At 37.5% G+C, this 16408-nt stretch overlaps 1 protein-coding gene across 5 annotated transcripts; it reads left to right on the top strand.

Annotated features, from left to right (window-relative positions):
• The first annotated feature begins 2383 nt into the window (after positions 1-2383).
• Positions 2384-15837, top strand: LOC18447208 (uncharacterized). 5 transcript variants are annotated; one of them, XM_020675315.2, is made up of 7 exons: positions 2384-3898; positions 6506-6976; positions 8412-8600; positions 12453-12596; positions 14141-14634; positions 14858-14968; positions 15267-15425. In XM_020675315.2, exons 1-7 carry the CDS (start codon positions 3559-3561, stop codon positions 15282-15284), a joined length of 1767 nt encoding a protein of 588 aa, XP_020530974.1. In that variant the 5' UTR covers positions 2384-3558; the 3' UTR covers positions 15285-15425. The 5 variants fall into 5 exon arrangements, with proteins under 5 accessions (XP_020530974.1, XP_020530975.1, XP_006857371.1 ...); XM_020675316.2 differs by lacking the exon at positions 14858-14968 and having other exon boundaries at positions 15267-15837; XM_006857309.3 differs by having other exon boundaries at positions 14858-15837.
• Positions 15838-16408: the final 571 nt, after the last annotated feature.

Here is a 16408-nt window from a genome sequence, read left to right as displayed (position 1 = left end):
TCTTACTAGTGAAAGACATTGGTGCAGAACTGCTAGCTCCAAAGCAAGGTATTTTGGGCAGAAAAAAAAGGAGAAAAAAGGGGTAAGATTGCAAAAATTCTTCAGCAAAGCCAATCTTGGATTGGATTTAATAAACATAGCTACACTTCAAAATAATTGATGAAGTTCTCAGCCAATGATTTCATTTTTTTTTTTTTCCTTTGGTGCTACTTTAAGTTTGTCATTCCTTCCTGTTTTATACATATACAAATAGTGTTTTGTACTGAGTGCTGCCTATTTATATAGTAAATATAGTTATTAACATCGCCAGAATTTGATTGTAGTTTGATTTATACATTTAAAAAATAGTAGCTTTTTTTTATGGAGTTGCTTGATGCGTAATCTTGATCAGCAATTTTGGGATTTACAGTTTGTAAGGGAATGCAAGGAGCATCAGATTTCTGGCTCCGAACATTGTTGAGGAAGTTTAGGAAGCTTGATCCCAACTGGAATAGTGCTAAAATCCCTCATAGAGCGAACAAGATTTGGAATCCATTTGTGTAGAGCAAGACACTTCTTATTGATAAACCACGGACCTTCGGTCATTGTAATTTTCATTTCATAGCTCGATTTAAACCTGAACAGCAAATACCCATCATTTAGCGAGATGATCTCCAAATCAGAATTAATACGCCACATCTTAATCAGCATGGCCTTCATAAACTTCCATTCATGCTTGTTGCCTCCAAATCAGATTTAATGCGCCACATCTTAACCAGCATGGCCTTCATATACTTCCATTCATGCTTGCTGCCAAGAAAGTAAGCAAAAAACGAGCAACTCCATCTTCCTACACATCTCGCATAAGTTGTATAAGAACGCCTTCAACAATTTGTGGGGTTCCACAATTGAATCTTCAAAATGCACTATTCCATTCTATACGATGTGCTTCCCAAAGAGGTAAATCGGAGACGAAGAATCAGTCATCCACACATTGCTGCAAGAGTTTCCAACAATGGAGCCGTGCTCCCTAAGTGTAGAAGGGGGAGGACCGTCGCCACCAGAATAAAGAGGGGGAAGTTGTTCAGCGATGGTAATGCGGAAGAGGGTTCTGCTGCGGAATGCATGAGATCACCATTAACAGGAAGTGTTGGTTGAAGCGCATTGGATCTCATTGCAGCCAAGTTGCCATTCATAGATGCATCATTGGAAGAGGAAAAGGACTGCACAAGGCCATCCCGAGAACGAGAAGGAGGATCACGAGGTTTGCGGGTAGCCACGGGGGGATCGTCACCATGGGCTATCCTCTTGCTTTTCCAAATCGTCACCTCGACATAAAATTATAGGATTAGTTCTTAAAAAAGAACAAAAACACTATTCATTTCAAGAACTTTATCAGAGAATGCATTGGCTCACTTTACTTTAGACAGTGCATTGGCTACTTTCCCTTTTATAAATGATGCCTTGCTTACATTCCCACTCCCGACTTTCACTTTTTTGGAACAATGCATTGCCTACTAACCAAGCGACATTAAAGCTGTAAATCCAAAAAAATAAAAGCAAATAACAAAATATAAATTCCATGGTCAGGCCGTTTGCAACTGCATGATCTCTAGCCTTTGTGGACCATTCTTCTCTATTTGCTTCACCATTAAATCTCTCAGGTTTTCAGGGAGCCACTGTAAAACCCATCTTTCTCCTAATCAAATCTCAGTGAGCTTTTCCCCTCAGATCCTAATCTTTTCACGCAAAGTCCCCTCATTCTTTCTCATCCATTATTAAATATTTTCTTGAGTTCATAATCTCTTTCTCCACTTTCACAAAGGTGCACGTTTTTTAGAATACTATATATTATATAAAGGTCATCACATAATCAAAAGACAGAATTTAAATTTCTTTATTTTATGGGTAAATCCACACACAAAAGGATAGTGAGTGCTACATGTAATATACAAATAACGTGCTACATACAATCTAAAATCTATACCATTTTCTCTTCCATTTTCATAAGAATGCATGAGAGTCCCTGTGTAATTTTTATAATTTTGTTATGATACACGCATATGAATATATGGATTAGTGCTATAACTTGTACAGACTCAGGGAGTCTCAGTAAGATTCAGGTATGTATGGGTAACTCGGACTTGGGACCCTAGTTGAGTATGTATGGACAAGTCGGACTCGAGACCCTAGTTGAGTATGTATGAATAACTCGGACTCGGGACCGTGTCAAGTACTGAGTTCAATCTTTGTTTTTGAGAATTGAGGTCATATAAAATTGCTGTTGGATCATCCTTGAAAGGAAAGGATTATTGTGCGCTCAATTTTTAATAGGAAAAGTACATAATGACACTATATATATTTAGTACATGAAGCTCACAATTAATCTTAATCATTCGATATGAAATTAGGCTGCTGTATTTATTATATTAACTAGGCACAACGATCGAAAGAAATTCTTTTTAAAGGACACCTAAGCCGTCAGATTTCACATTGGATAGTTATAAGTAATTGTGACTTCCTTGTACCAAAGGTAAACGATTACTATCCACTAAGAACACTACAATAAACATCGTCGGATGTTCAGAAAATGTCCACACGAAAATGGATTACAGGTTTGATGTTTATGTTTTATAATGCTATAAACAGAAAATGGTGTTATAAAAGGAAAAAAAAAAAAAGAAGTAAAAAAGAAAATTTTTGGAAAAGTCACAAAGAAGCTATTATTTTTTGTTTTAACATGCTGCAATCTACTTTTTCTCCTCAAAAGCCTTCACATGAAAAACCTTCTCAAGAAGCCTTCAAGAAAACATCCTTCTTACTTCAGGTTTTCTTAGATACCCGCAAGCTTTATAACTATCTTTCCGATTCATCAGCGCACTTGGTAGGGGGGTGTGAGCGGGCTGGACCTCGACAAAGTTGATACTGGACCCGTTAAACAGGCAGAGACCTGCCCAATCAAACGGTCTTACAAAATCTGCCCATGTTCGGACAGGCCTTCAAGTCCACGAGATCAGGCTGGCCCATTTTGTATCTTGTTCAACTGAAAAGTCATATAATTGCAACCTCTCGGGCTTTAATAGTAAGGCCCACTTCTTTAAACCAATTGGCTTAAACTGCCCTACAAAGGGCCCAAAACACACTCTATCTCAGTGTTCCAAAAATCATACTGGCCTCAGAAACCGGTCAAGGGCCGAATCCGAGTAACCGGTAAACCGACCAATTCAACCGAACTAACCGGGCAGGTACCAGCCAGTCCAAAAAGTGTTAAAAAAATAAAAGAAATACAAAAAGAGTTCTCTTGCAAACACTGCTCCATGTACAGCCGGGGCTTCCAAGCCCGCCGGGCCAGGCCAGGCCATCTACACCCCTATTTGTTACTACTACACTTCACACCATCAGCTTACACATGTTTCTATATATACCCTGGCCTTGGTTATCCATAACAGCCACCCCCCTCTCTCACTAAAAGCACACTCAACAGGTTCTATCTCCTCTCTTACAAGTAGTCATACATCTTGTCTCAAACAATCCAAACCACCCCCACTCTCCATTCTTAAAGAGTTCTCTTGCATTTGAATGGGTGATATTGCTCAGTTCTCCACTTTCAAGTATGAATTGCAAGATGACTATGAGAATTACAATTACTGGAAATCATGCATGCATTCTTACTTGAAGGCACATAGCTTACTTGATGTAATCTCTGACTCCTATGAGAGTGAAGAAACAAATGATGAGAATGAAAAGAGGGAATGGAGTGCAAAGGATGGGAAGGTTCTTTACATCCTCAAGACCTCCATAAACCCTAAACTCTTTCTTCATATATCAACTGCTAAAACTGCAAAGGAAGCATGGTACATTCTTACTTCTTTGAAAAAAACAAGATTTAGGAATCAAATTCCAAGAAGCCATGCTTGTGGTAAGCTTTCTCATGCCATAAATACTCTTCTGTGAGACAGAAAAATTGTAGTATGTGTTTGTTTAAGAACAATATGCTAACAGCTCCTCGACAGTGTGTCGGTTGCGACATTGACTGTCAGAATTGTTAGTAGCATGTTTTTGAACAAACAATGTTATAAAATGTATGATACTTTTCCATATTTTATTCCGAAAAATCGTTTCATGACTCGGAGGGATGCATTTCTACATTTGCTTCCCCAGAGGTATAAAGCATCCACTTTAAAGATGGGTGCATATGGGCGGTCCATCTAAAATCAGACAAACTAACTGCTCAAATGATTTCTTTATAAAATTATTATTTAATTTTCAAAGTTTATTTATTTATCGATATTCATGATCTCCGTGTTAGAGGTTATGTGTCCTTAAAAATAAGGTCAAAAAATCCAACTCAAAAATAGGTTTTTAAGAGGGGACTCATTTCTATATGGACTCATAGAAACCGTGTCGTTTCATTTTTAGGGCCTCCTAAGATAGGCCATGCTTTCCATGAGCCATTATGGATCCCTGAATATGGTAAATTACATTGCTCAAACGGTGTCCTCTGTCTATAACCAAGAGAACCCAGGAGGTTCCCTAAAAATCAATGAGGTTTTAAAATCAACCAACTTGCTGAAAAATGTGGGTACCTCTTTAATTATTTTGTTAAAAAATGAGTAAACTACCATTGTTCAAATTTTGGAATTCTTATCAAGTGAGGCTATTTTGATAATTTGATAACATATTTTACATGGTCAAAATGAGCCAAATAGTCCTTGTTTTTAGTTCTCAACTCGAAACATATTTTTTATTATAAAATCTTATTATGAATTTGGGACCGCTTACAAGTAAGGACATTTATTTGTTTTTCACTCAGGTAACTTCAGAGGGGTGAAGGTACAAAAATTATTGTACGTTATAGAGCTTTCAGTCCAAGAAAGTATTTTTTAATATCTAAACATGTTTCGTAATTGGAATACAGAATAAGTAGGGGTATTTAGGTTATTTTATTCAAATAACTTAAGTGATTCAAATTACCAAAAAGTATCACTTATTTGGGGTTAAGAACCCAAGAGAAATTTAGGTCTTTTTAATAAAACTCCTATGGAAGTACCTAATTGAGAGAATTTGTATGTCGTAAATCTTTGTCGATAAAATTGTTGATTTAACAGCCTACTTTATGGTTGGAAAAAGTTTATATAGAGCCGAGGCTCTAAACAATCAAATTAGAGGTTAGCCCAAAAATTTCATTAGAAAAGGTTATTTTGATGTTTAAATATCCTCAAATTGATCATCTCAATATCAAGATACATGAACGTGAGAAAAAACTGGATTTAAAGTTTTGAAAATAATGCATTTTGTAACACATTTTTAGACCGTCAATTTTCAATATTTTCATGTTTTTATAGATCTATTGATCTACACTAGTTTTGAAGCTTTAAACTTTATAAATAAAGATGAAAATATATTTTAAGGCTATCATAAAGATTTCCATTGTTGAAACCATATTTCTCCACACTATTTGAAGGCAGCTCTAATTTGATTGTTAAGAGCCTAGGTTCTATGCATATCGCACCTTTAATTGTTTGATGCGTTAAGCCATCTTAAGTAATATTTTCCTAATTTCTTTTTCACATTTTTGGTCATCATTGGAGGGATGAGTAAATGCGTCAAAACAACATGCGTTGTAATGAAAAATGCATACTGTCATAATTTTGGAGCAATTCCATTAAAAGTTTGTCACCTTTTTTCTTTGCTGATTTTTATGGATTGTGAACACAGATGATGTAATATATCTCATCCAATATTAGTTCGGCTACGTAAGTTTAACAATATATTATATTCAAATTCAAAGAATAATTTAAATCCTAATCCATCAAAAAGCAGATTTCCAAAATTGAATCTAGGTCACATCGATTCTAATTGCCATGAGCTGATCTATAATAAATTCTATCATAACTAGATCCTTGAAAAGGTTTGATCATTAAGGGACCCTAGAGGAATATTAAGGGACCCTTGAAAAGGTTTCATGATCATTAAGGGACCCTTGAAAAGGTTTCATGATCATTAAGGAACCCTAGAGGAAGAGAGAAGCGCAAGCCACATTTAAGTAAGGGTGGCAAGGGCCGGGTGGCCCGGCCCTAAAAAATTAGGGTTCAGGCCACAAAATATGGCCCGAGGGATGGGCCAGGGCCAAGACGTCAGGGCCAAGACAGGACCGGCTTGGCCCGGATCGACCCTTTTTTTTATTCCTTTCCCTTTGTTGTTTTTCTTTGTTTTTGTTTAGTGCGGCCTGACATGTCCGGTAGGGCCATGGCTGGGCCTGGGCTACGGCCTCTTTGACCCAGTCCGAGGTCTGGTGTCAAAGGGAACAGGGCCTGAGTTGTGGTTCAACCATGTTGTGCGGTTCTGTTAAATGGTTACAAAGCCAAATTCCATTAGAAAAACATGTGATGGCTTTTACTTTCTTGTATCACGTATGCTCTTGAGTTCTCTACATTGCTACAATATTTTGAGCTTAGTCATGGAAGCCTCTGAAGGACTGATAATTTTCATGTCAAATATGTGAGTATTGATGGTTTCTATGTAGATATAAATGAGATGCAGAAAAGAAAGATGTACAAAGCTTCCATAAATGAGGAATGTGAAACCCTGCACAATTTCTACCAGGAGATAACAAATAACCAAAACGCCTCCGATACGTCCATTGGCTGCACAATTCTTCACCTAGTCACACAATGTTGCCATGTCAAAGTCCTCAACAAGCTCTTGGAGATGGCAACTGAGGACGCTTTGAGCTGTGTCGATGAACAAGGTAATACGATTCTCCATGTGGCGGCAATGGTTGGGAGCATCGAGAAGGCTCAGGCAGTGTTAAGGAAGAAGCCAGAATCAGTTACGGTTCGTAACCATAGTGGAGAGACTCCGATCTTTGTCGCTGCAAAGTATGGTCATAAGGCTGTTTTTGCATATCTCACTATGGTAGGGAGGGTTGAGGGTTGCGTGAGAAGCAACAGTGGTGCTACCATCCTTCATGCTGCTATAATTGAAGAATTCTATGGTATTGCTCAGATTAAGCTTTTAGTTGAAATTTTTTATGAATGTTTCAAATAGTTCGTTTGTTAGATCTGATGGATATACTCCAACTGGAAGCATTATCTGATTTCAGTCACATTTTTTGGATGACTTTGGAAAATTGAACCTAGGACGGGCAACTGTTAGGCCTAGGTTGTGTCCGGGTCCTTGAGAGCTAGACATAGTGGTCCAAAGCAGCCGTGGTTCAGGGTGGGGCAGGAGGCCTAGTCAACAAGACGCAAACACAAATATAAGAGAAGACAAGTCGGGGTGGCGGTCTAGCATTGACCCTTGGCCTAGGCCCGGCTTGGCCCAACCTGGCCCTTGGGTCGATGTATCCCAGCCCAAGAGCGGCCTATGGGCCAAATGTTGTGGCCCTGACCCTGGTTTCATAGGGCAGCCTACAAACCCATCACCCGCTCATTTAATACCATTCAATGTACTTCAACTAGAACTCCATTTTGGAAGTCCCACAACCTTTTTATAATTTTTTTTAAAAATCAACCCATGTAGTGAAACAATTCCAAACATATCTATAACCAAAATGTTCTAATATATATATATATATATATATATATATATATATATATATTTATTTATTTATTATTTGTGATTAGTTCAATAAAAAAAAGGGATGTCCTACATATGACATGAAAATGAATCTCAAGGTGTCACGTTGTGGTACCCCCCATCCTGACCACCTAGCCTTGAACCCACTTCCTTAAAGCTCTCATCTTTATTTTTATTTTTGTTGACTAATTCAGTAATATGAATTGAACTTGAAATATAACATTGCTAACATCAACTACTAACCAACCAAGCCCAAGTCCAATTCTTAACACTCATCTTTATTGCTAGCCAAATCACACTTTGTGCTCATTGTGGAATTTTATTGTGTCCAGTTGAAATATGAAATGGCCATAGTAACATGCAAGAATCATGAAACAAATGGAATAAGAAAGTTTAGGAAATGGGTTGGGTTGTGGTGGTAGCACCTCTATATTTAGTTACCATGTTGTGGTTTCCAATCCTACCCACTGACACCTTCAGAAAAGCTAACTCGTAATCTATATGAAAAAAATGGGTAGGGGCCTGTCTTCCTCATTGAATAATAAAAAGAGAAAAAGAAAAAGAAAAGAATAAGTAAGCTTGGTTGGAATTCCAAGAATATAAGGAAGTTATACTAAAAAAAAAATGAAGTTGAAATAGAAATTGAGAAGAATATTAACTTATCGTGACTTTCATCATCATCATTATCATTATCATCAACAAAGCGTTTTTTCTAACTATTTGGGATCGACTATACGAATCTTGGTCCGCAATTCCGCTCTATCAAGGGTACTTGTTATAACTCTAATACTAACAAAAACAATGATTTTTATATGTTTGCAAGAATTATGAGCCTGTTTGTTTGTCTGTAGATTTGGCACTAGAGATAGCAGAAAGATATCCGACTTTGGCACATGCACGAGATGAGAGGGGTATGACACCAATGCATATCTTAGGAAGCTCCCCAAAGGCATTCAAGAGTGGAACCATGTACTATTCCACTAATATTGCGGTCTCCTCTTGGGTTGTGTTGGAGACCATTGGAAAGCTCATTTATTCATGTAAGTTATTAACTATAACAATTAGCTTAAGATTTAGTTAGCATAGCATATGTTCGATTTACGTATTTCACATTCTGAACAATTAGGGGAATTTTTATTATTTTATAATTCTATATTGCGAATCTTGAATGATCAATGTGTTTTTGTCATTTGTCTTAGATATTTAAGTGGGACCAAATTATAAAATGCTCTTATGTTCATTTAGGTTCCCAATATGAATAAAAGCATTTATATTATAGGGAAACAATCATACAGACACCCAATTTTCGAAACTTCTTTTGCAATAGCCCTTTCCAACTTTTTATCTTTCAAGTGGCATTAAATATCTCGACAAAAAACGAGTATACTAATAAAAGAAATCGATAAAATTTTCAGAACCAGTCCATCTACTGTTAATATGCTTCATCGGACTTTTAATCTCTCTCTCTTAAAACTGTATTTATTTTTCCTAAAATGTAGTGTCAATTTTATGAAGGAAAAGTATTCTATGACTCTTTAGATGGATGCTGTGTAAAGCGCACTAGGTTAAATCAGATATAGATGGAGCCAAAAACTTACCAAATAAAGCATATTTTAGCGTTCTATTTTTTTTATATATTTATGATCAGCTTGGCTTAAATGATTAATCCGATAAAAAATCCATCTTTAAGGTGAATTTTAGAAGGGGGCCGTACATGTACATATGAGTGGGCTGACTTATAGAAACCTTATCTTTTTATGAGGCATGGATTGGATTTTTTAAGGTTGTATAGTAATATGATGCAATAACCTTCAAAAACCATGTTAGGGTGTTTTGTTTGATCCAAATTTTGAAATATACACTATTTTCATTCTAATAAACAATCAAAAAAAGAAAAATTTGAAAATACAACCTAGAAAGTATGTTTTTAGCTTAATTAACATAGGCCGTTCATTTTGGTGAGATGCAGATCTAGGCCTTAGAAGGATTTTTTTTCTTTATCAATTTTTTTAAATGGCGTTAGTATGATTAGATGAACAATGTTAAAAAGATAAAAAAGATTTTGAGTTTGTAAATGCTATGATATTAAAATTCACCAAATGAATAGTCTAGATTCGTTATTGGAAGGGACTCATTTTGACCATATCTAGGGTTCAAATTTATTTATTTATTTGTTTATTTTTTTGAAATTTGATTTAATAGGTTTATCCAATGGTCTAACCAATTTTGATTGGACTAGACCCTCGTTGGTTTGTTGGCCCATGGCCATGTTATGCATATATTCTATTTGGTCAGGTGCTTATATTTGTTTGGAGCATGTACGTTAAAATTATTCCAATTAGCATGTGAGGAAGTATAGGGAATGACACAAGTCTATCACACAAAAATGCATACTTCGACGGCAAAGAAGGGAGTGGTGGTATCACCCCCCACACCTTAGCCACCATGTTGTGGTTTTCATACCCATTGACACGACCCCACTTACATCTTAAAAAAACTAACTCTTAAACTATTTGAAGAAATGGGTAGGGGTTGTCTTCCGATTGAATTACCCAAAAAAGAAAGAAAAAGAAAAAGGACTTCTAATTTTTAAGAGTAAGAGTCTCATCCGTAGTTATTAAAACAGGACTAGACCATTTGGTCTGACGTGTGTTACTATCAACCATTGCCTTGACAGATCCGATGCAAAGTAAGAACCATGTGTGGTAGAAAACCAATCAAAATGAATGTTTAACATATTTTAGTTTGTTGGATTGTCCCCGTTTTGAACGGTGTAACCAAGTAGGAAAAACTTTTTTTCTGATATAATTTTTTTAATAAGGTTAATATTTTTTATTAATAATTCTAAAAAATACAATGATTTACAAAGGTAATACATTGCTAGTTACACATTCATCATAATAAATCCCCCTCGTGGCCAACACATCTGCAATGTCATTAGCCTCGCGGTATACATGTTGTAAAAGAACCTCCATCCCATTAGAAATATCCATCACTTCAAGCCACTTGAATCTTAAAGCCAGGTTTCCATACTGTATTGCACCAGTTAATCACAGTCATTGAATTTCCTTCCACCATACAACAACAACAACTTAGGAAGCACTCTTGGACCAATTTCAGCCCATATAGCAATGCACAAATCTCCGCCTTATTAACTATAGTATTGTTGCAAGGGCCAAAAAAGCAAAAAAGAACCTCACCACAGCTACCCGGTATCACTCCACCTATACCTGTTGGTTCAGGATTCACCATTGAATTTTCATCAAAATTAAGCTTAACACTACTTTGCACCACCTATACCTGTTGGTTCAGGATTCACCATTGAATTTCCATCAAAATTAAGCGTAACACTACTTTGCAAAGGTGGAGTTCACCTACCTCTAGGCCTCACAATGATTGTCGACTGCCGAATAACATTCCTCAAGTTTAGTATAATGTCCACCTCAGAAATACCTTCCCCCTCTTTAGTGACCGAAAACTAGGACGAAACATTATGCATACTTATGTCTTTCATTTTCTTCTCTTTTGAGCTACCTCCTTCAAAATTCCGTTTATTTCTCTACATCTACACTTCCCATTGTAATGATGATCTAAAAATTTCCCAAATAATCTTCCCTCTCCTCAGTAAAAAAAGAAGTGAAAGATGTTCCAGAATATGAATGTATTCCAAGTAAATAACATCCCATCATATGAGCAGCCCACATCCACAGGCTACTTGTGTAAGAATAAGTGGTGTACATTTTCTTCATCCTTTTTACAAAGTAAGCATACTTTGACTATAATCTTGCCCCTCTTTTTCAAGTTATCAACGGTCAAAGTTCTCCCTGGGATTGACAAAAATCTTTGAATCCTAAGAGGAATATGCCATTTCTAGATTTTGTTCGACTTTCTCTCGGTCCATCTTGCTCTATCATGAAACAATAATTTGTAGGCAAGCCGATTCATCTACTACATTTCTTGAAATATGTACCTCCTGCAACTCATTTAATAACAAATGTGGTTTGTATAGAGCCGAGGCTCTATAACAATTAAAGTAAAGCGCACCTTCAAATAGTATTGAGAACTGTGGTTTCAAAACTGGAAATCTTTGTGATGGCTTTAGAATATATTTTCATTTTTAATTATAAAATTTAAGGGTCGAGCAGGTCATGAAAATCTTGAAATTGGCAGTCCAAAAATACGTCATAAGATGCACTATTTCCAAAACTTGAAATCCATTTTTTTTCCCATATCAGTGCATCTTGATATCGAGATGATCAATTTGAAGATATTTGAGCATCAAAACAACGTCTTCAACTGAAAATTTTGAGGTAAGCTCTAATTTGATTGTTTAGAGCCTCAACTCTATATAAAATTTTTCCTTTAATAATTGAGCCAACTGTTAAATAACAGTATCTGGCATTTGATTAAAGTCGCACTAAATATTCCAATTCAAAAGCCCATTTTGTCTCGAGATATATTATCCACCTTCACCAAAGGATTGCAACTTTAGGGAACACCTCTGGAAATCTCTACTTTAATGGTTTATCCCTCCAACCACTTATGAAACAAGAAATTCACAGTAGTCCGCTACCCAATGATCCATTTGAAACTTTCCATGACCATTGCTTTGCAAGTAGAAATACCTGCTCACTCTAGATCCACTCTTAATGAGATCAGTAGTACCATCTACCCCATACCAATATCCTCCTCCATATCTGATTTTCATCAACCTTATTTTAAAGATATTACTTTTGTTTTACATATATATATTTCTTAAAAATATGGTCAAACTCGTTCACCCAATAATTTTAATTAAACGGAACCTCTCACCGGTTTGGTAGCCGATCAGATACTGACAAATATGGTCCGATCCATGGGAGCATTAAAATGTTTATTGATTTCTGATACAGGTATTCCAGTATATGATAAATATAAAGGCAGGCCAATAAGTGCTAGAGAGGACATAGAGACTCCTGCATGCACGACAATCGACCATAGATGGAGAGATGATGGCAATTCTTCTCTAACCGAATGGACAAATAGCTTGGCACTTGGTATGTATGGAGTCGATTTAAATGAAATTGAATTTTATAATGCTCAAACTTTTTTATTCAACTTGAGCTTTATGATGTTCAAACATTTTTTTTTTAATGAAATTCAATACTTAAATGAGTATGGAAAGCAATGAGCAGGGGGCATGACTTGGCTACGAAAAACAAGGGCTCCAACAATCCGATGGCTGGGCCTGACCTTGGGCTATGGCAAGCACAGCCCCGCTTGGTCCATTTATATTGTTTTTAAGAAAACTTCCATCAACCAAAGCCCAGATGTGGTCCTAATTGGGCCAGACCATGTTAGTCCACGTTGGTGCGGCTCTGAGCTGGCCCGGAGCCATTCGGTCCTATTTGGGCCTACCTAGGCTAGGCCTAGATCCCAAGGTGGATTAGGGCTGCCCTAGCCAAGCTAGAGCTTTCCCTTTGCTAGCTCTAGTTTAGGATTCATGATAAGATGTAGCAAAGTTTTACCCTAGCTGCTTACCTAACGCAAACCACCTCTTGGGCTGGCGACGGGTTAACGAAAAGCTTAGGGTCCTCACCCTTATTAGACCACGTTGCTAGCCCTAGCTATGAGAAAGAAAATGTCATTTTGCACAAATCAGCATTTTAGAAAGTGTTGATCCGAATTAGAATTGTCCGGTCTGTGTTGGTTTTTGAGGGAACCGTCCCAGTTCCTTTCATATAATAGGACCCATATGGTTCCCTATGATAATCGCCCCATTCTGTCAGATAAGTGGACAGTTCTTTATGAGAATAGGCGGCTCTTTATGAGAACCAGCCGGTTTTCAATTCTATTAGAGAACCGACCAATTCAGTTAGAAAACCGGACTATCCAGCTTGCTTGCTATAATTTTTTTTCTTTGTTATTATTTTATATTTATTTTAAAAAAAATTTACTTCTACTTCAAGACCGTCCTCTCATTTAAGTGCTGGTTAGCATGGGGCCGTTATACCTTGCATTGGCTTCATGGGAGGCAAGGCCATTTTCATAGTGCTTAAGTTTCATTTTTTCCTAATGAGGGCCAAATGAAACAAGGGCGAAAAGGATAAAGGCAGATCGACACAAAGGCGATCAAATTCGAAAGAGGTTAAGAATATTTGATCGTATTTTAATTCACATTTCAATGTTTCCATTACATCTGGATTCGCCCGTAGAATCCAAACCATTTCTTTTTCTGTCCAGATCGGTGAGAAAAAGTTTACAACTCGGGAAAGGGGTTGGGGACGTGATGGTCATACCTCAGTTGCACATCGTTTAGAAAAATCTAGCATTTAAAAAACACTGATCAGTTAGAAAATCTAACATTTAAAAAACGGTAGGGGCCTGTATTTACCAAAGATATAAAGGCAACAAACAACTTTTGCTAGCATTCCTTGCCTTTTGCTTCTTCATCAAAGGTGACCATAGTCAAGTGTAGGTACCCAAAAAATTTCATACTGATGTTATGGCAAAAAATTGATGAACATATTAGAGCAACAAACTGTACCAAGTTAATTTTAAAAAAGATAAAAAAAACTTATAGGAACAAACAATTTTGCAGGCTGCCCATTGTTTGGACGGATCTACCAAACGAAGCAAAAGCACAAGTGGGTGAGAAACTTGGTAGAAGTCCTGTTGAAATTCGAGTCGAATTACAGTTACGAGAACGATGGACAATTTCCTTATGAGCTGAGGACTTCCATTAATGCCGGCCCTGAATCTTTATCAAAAAGGAATGGGATGGTAAGCCCTCTGGTTTTGGCTGCAAGGAAGGATATAGTGGAGCTTGTGAGAGAAATTCTTAGAGTGTTTCCCAGTGCAATAGAGTTCCTAGATGAAGATGGGAAGAACATAATGCACCTAGCAGTGGAGCACAGGGGAGAGAAAGTATTCTGGTTGTTGAGATCGATGGGCACGCTTGTCTGCAGTATGGCCATGGGCATTGACCGACACGGCCGCTCTATCTTGCATCTAGCAGCAAAGCTTGGGGAATATCCACCATACCACACACTGGCGAGTCCACAATATATGCAACGGGAGCTACTCTGGTTCAAGGTAAAGTATGTGTACCAATTAACCTTCAAATAATCCTGAAAAAAAAAAAGGATTAATTAGAGTATGGCCTTGATCAAATTTCTCTTCATATACTTGTTGCATCTACATGCGATTAGTAGAGTTATCTTCATATGTTATTATCTAAATGAAACTGATATTGAATAGAAGAGGAAGAACATATCTAAGCTAACACTGGATGAATTAACATGGCTCTTTTTCCCAGCGAGTGAATCATGTGTGTCCCCCTCATATAGTGGCACACATAGACTCACATGGCCACACTGCTCAAGAGTCGTTTGCTGCAACCCATAGTGGCCTGGTGAAAGACGGTGAGGTATGGCTCAAACAAAGTGCACAAACATGTGTGATCACATCCACATTGATCATAACCATTCTGTTTGCTGCAACCTTCACAGTGCCGGGTGGTAACCATGAGACCACTGGTATCCCCATCTTTCTGCATGATAAGAAGTTCAAGATGTTCATGGATTACTTGAACTGGACCCTTTTCTTCTCTAGCCAAGCACTGGCATTTTTCACATCTGTCTTAACAACGCGCTATGACGCAGAAGACTTCTATATCATGCTGCCTATGAAATACTTTGCTGCTAACACCTTTCTTTTTCTATCAGCTTGGGGTACTATCATAACCTTCTCAGTGGCATACACTATTGTAGCCGACTCCATTTTTGGCTCCTCTCATCTGGTTGGCATGACATTAGCCGCAATTTCGACACTAACTTGGATTCTTACATATATGGATGGCATGACATCCACCGTTAGCTCGACCTGCCTTATATTCTATGAAGAACTCAAATGGAAAGTGGGAGTTGAAGGCCCACTGAAGTCAAAACTCCTCTAGAAAATAAATTGACCTGGCAAATGGGTTCTTCTTCTTGTTAAAATAAATGCTTGATAGGTGCTGGCTACCAATCCTTCCTATGGCCTGGGCCTCTTGAATGATTTCACTCTTTCTTCTGGAATGGAATGGAGCAGTGTGAAGATTCATTAGGAGAAAGAGCAGCAGTCTCAAGAGGATGATTAATGTGATATAAATGAGATAGCAATGGTTGATCCATTGAGAACTTCGAAAGAGTACTAAGTTTGCCTCACTTTAGTCTGGACTGTATGTTAAAAATTATTATTCATGTGGGGAACTTCAAGTTTCTGTGGTCATTCTAAACCTTGCCCATAATTTTCTTATAATGGCACTGCCTTGATTGGTTTATAGTGTAGATAGTGTTTTTTTTGGTGTGGCAATGGGCTGGTACGGTGAGGTACGGTGAGGTTGATGCTGATCCATACCCAACCTAATTAGGTGAGACCTGGACCAGACCCGAGCTGGGTCCAAGTGACTTGGACTAGGACAAGAAATTAAAAAATAAAAAAAATATTTTGTATTTAATGTATTTTTTATATAATTTTATGCTGGGCCGGGTTGGGTCGGGTCGACCTGGATCTATACTTCATAACCCTTTCTTTGCCATTCTACTCCCCGAACTAGGAATGCCATCGAGGCGTATATACTCGTTAGTGGGATTGGTAGGTCAAATCCGTCAGCTTGTCCTTCTGAACGGCTATCGTTTGTCGTTCAGAACCCGAGACGACAATAGTCCATGTTGGACCTGAACCCGACTTGCTGGGTCCAAAACTGGGACCTAGACATAGTTCGGGTCGACCTGACAGGTTGTCAAGTCGACCTGACCCGATTGCCACCCCTAAAGAGAACTGCCTATCATAAAAATATTTTGATCATGTATCTAAAAGGTGTTTT

Source organism: Amborella trichopoda, chromosome 7 (genome assembly GCF_054954075.1).
Source record: "Amborella trichopoda isolate Santa Cruz 75 chromosome 7, AtrichopodaSantaCruz75HAP2 v2.0, whole genome shotgun sequence".
Lineage (NCBI taxonomy): Eukaryota > Viridiplantae > Streptophyta > Magnoliopsida > Amborellales > Amborellaceae > Amborella > Amborella trichopoda.
This window is presented reverse-complemented; position numbering and strand designations above follow the sequence as displayed.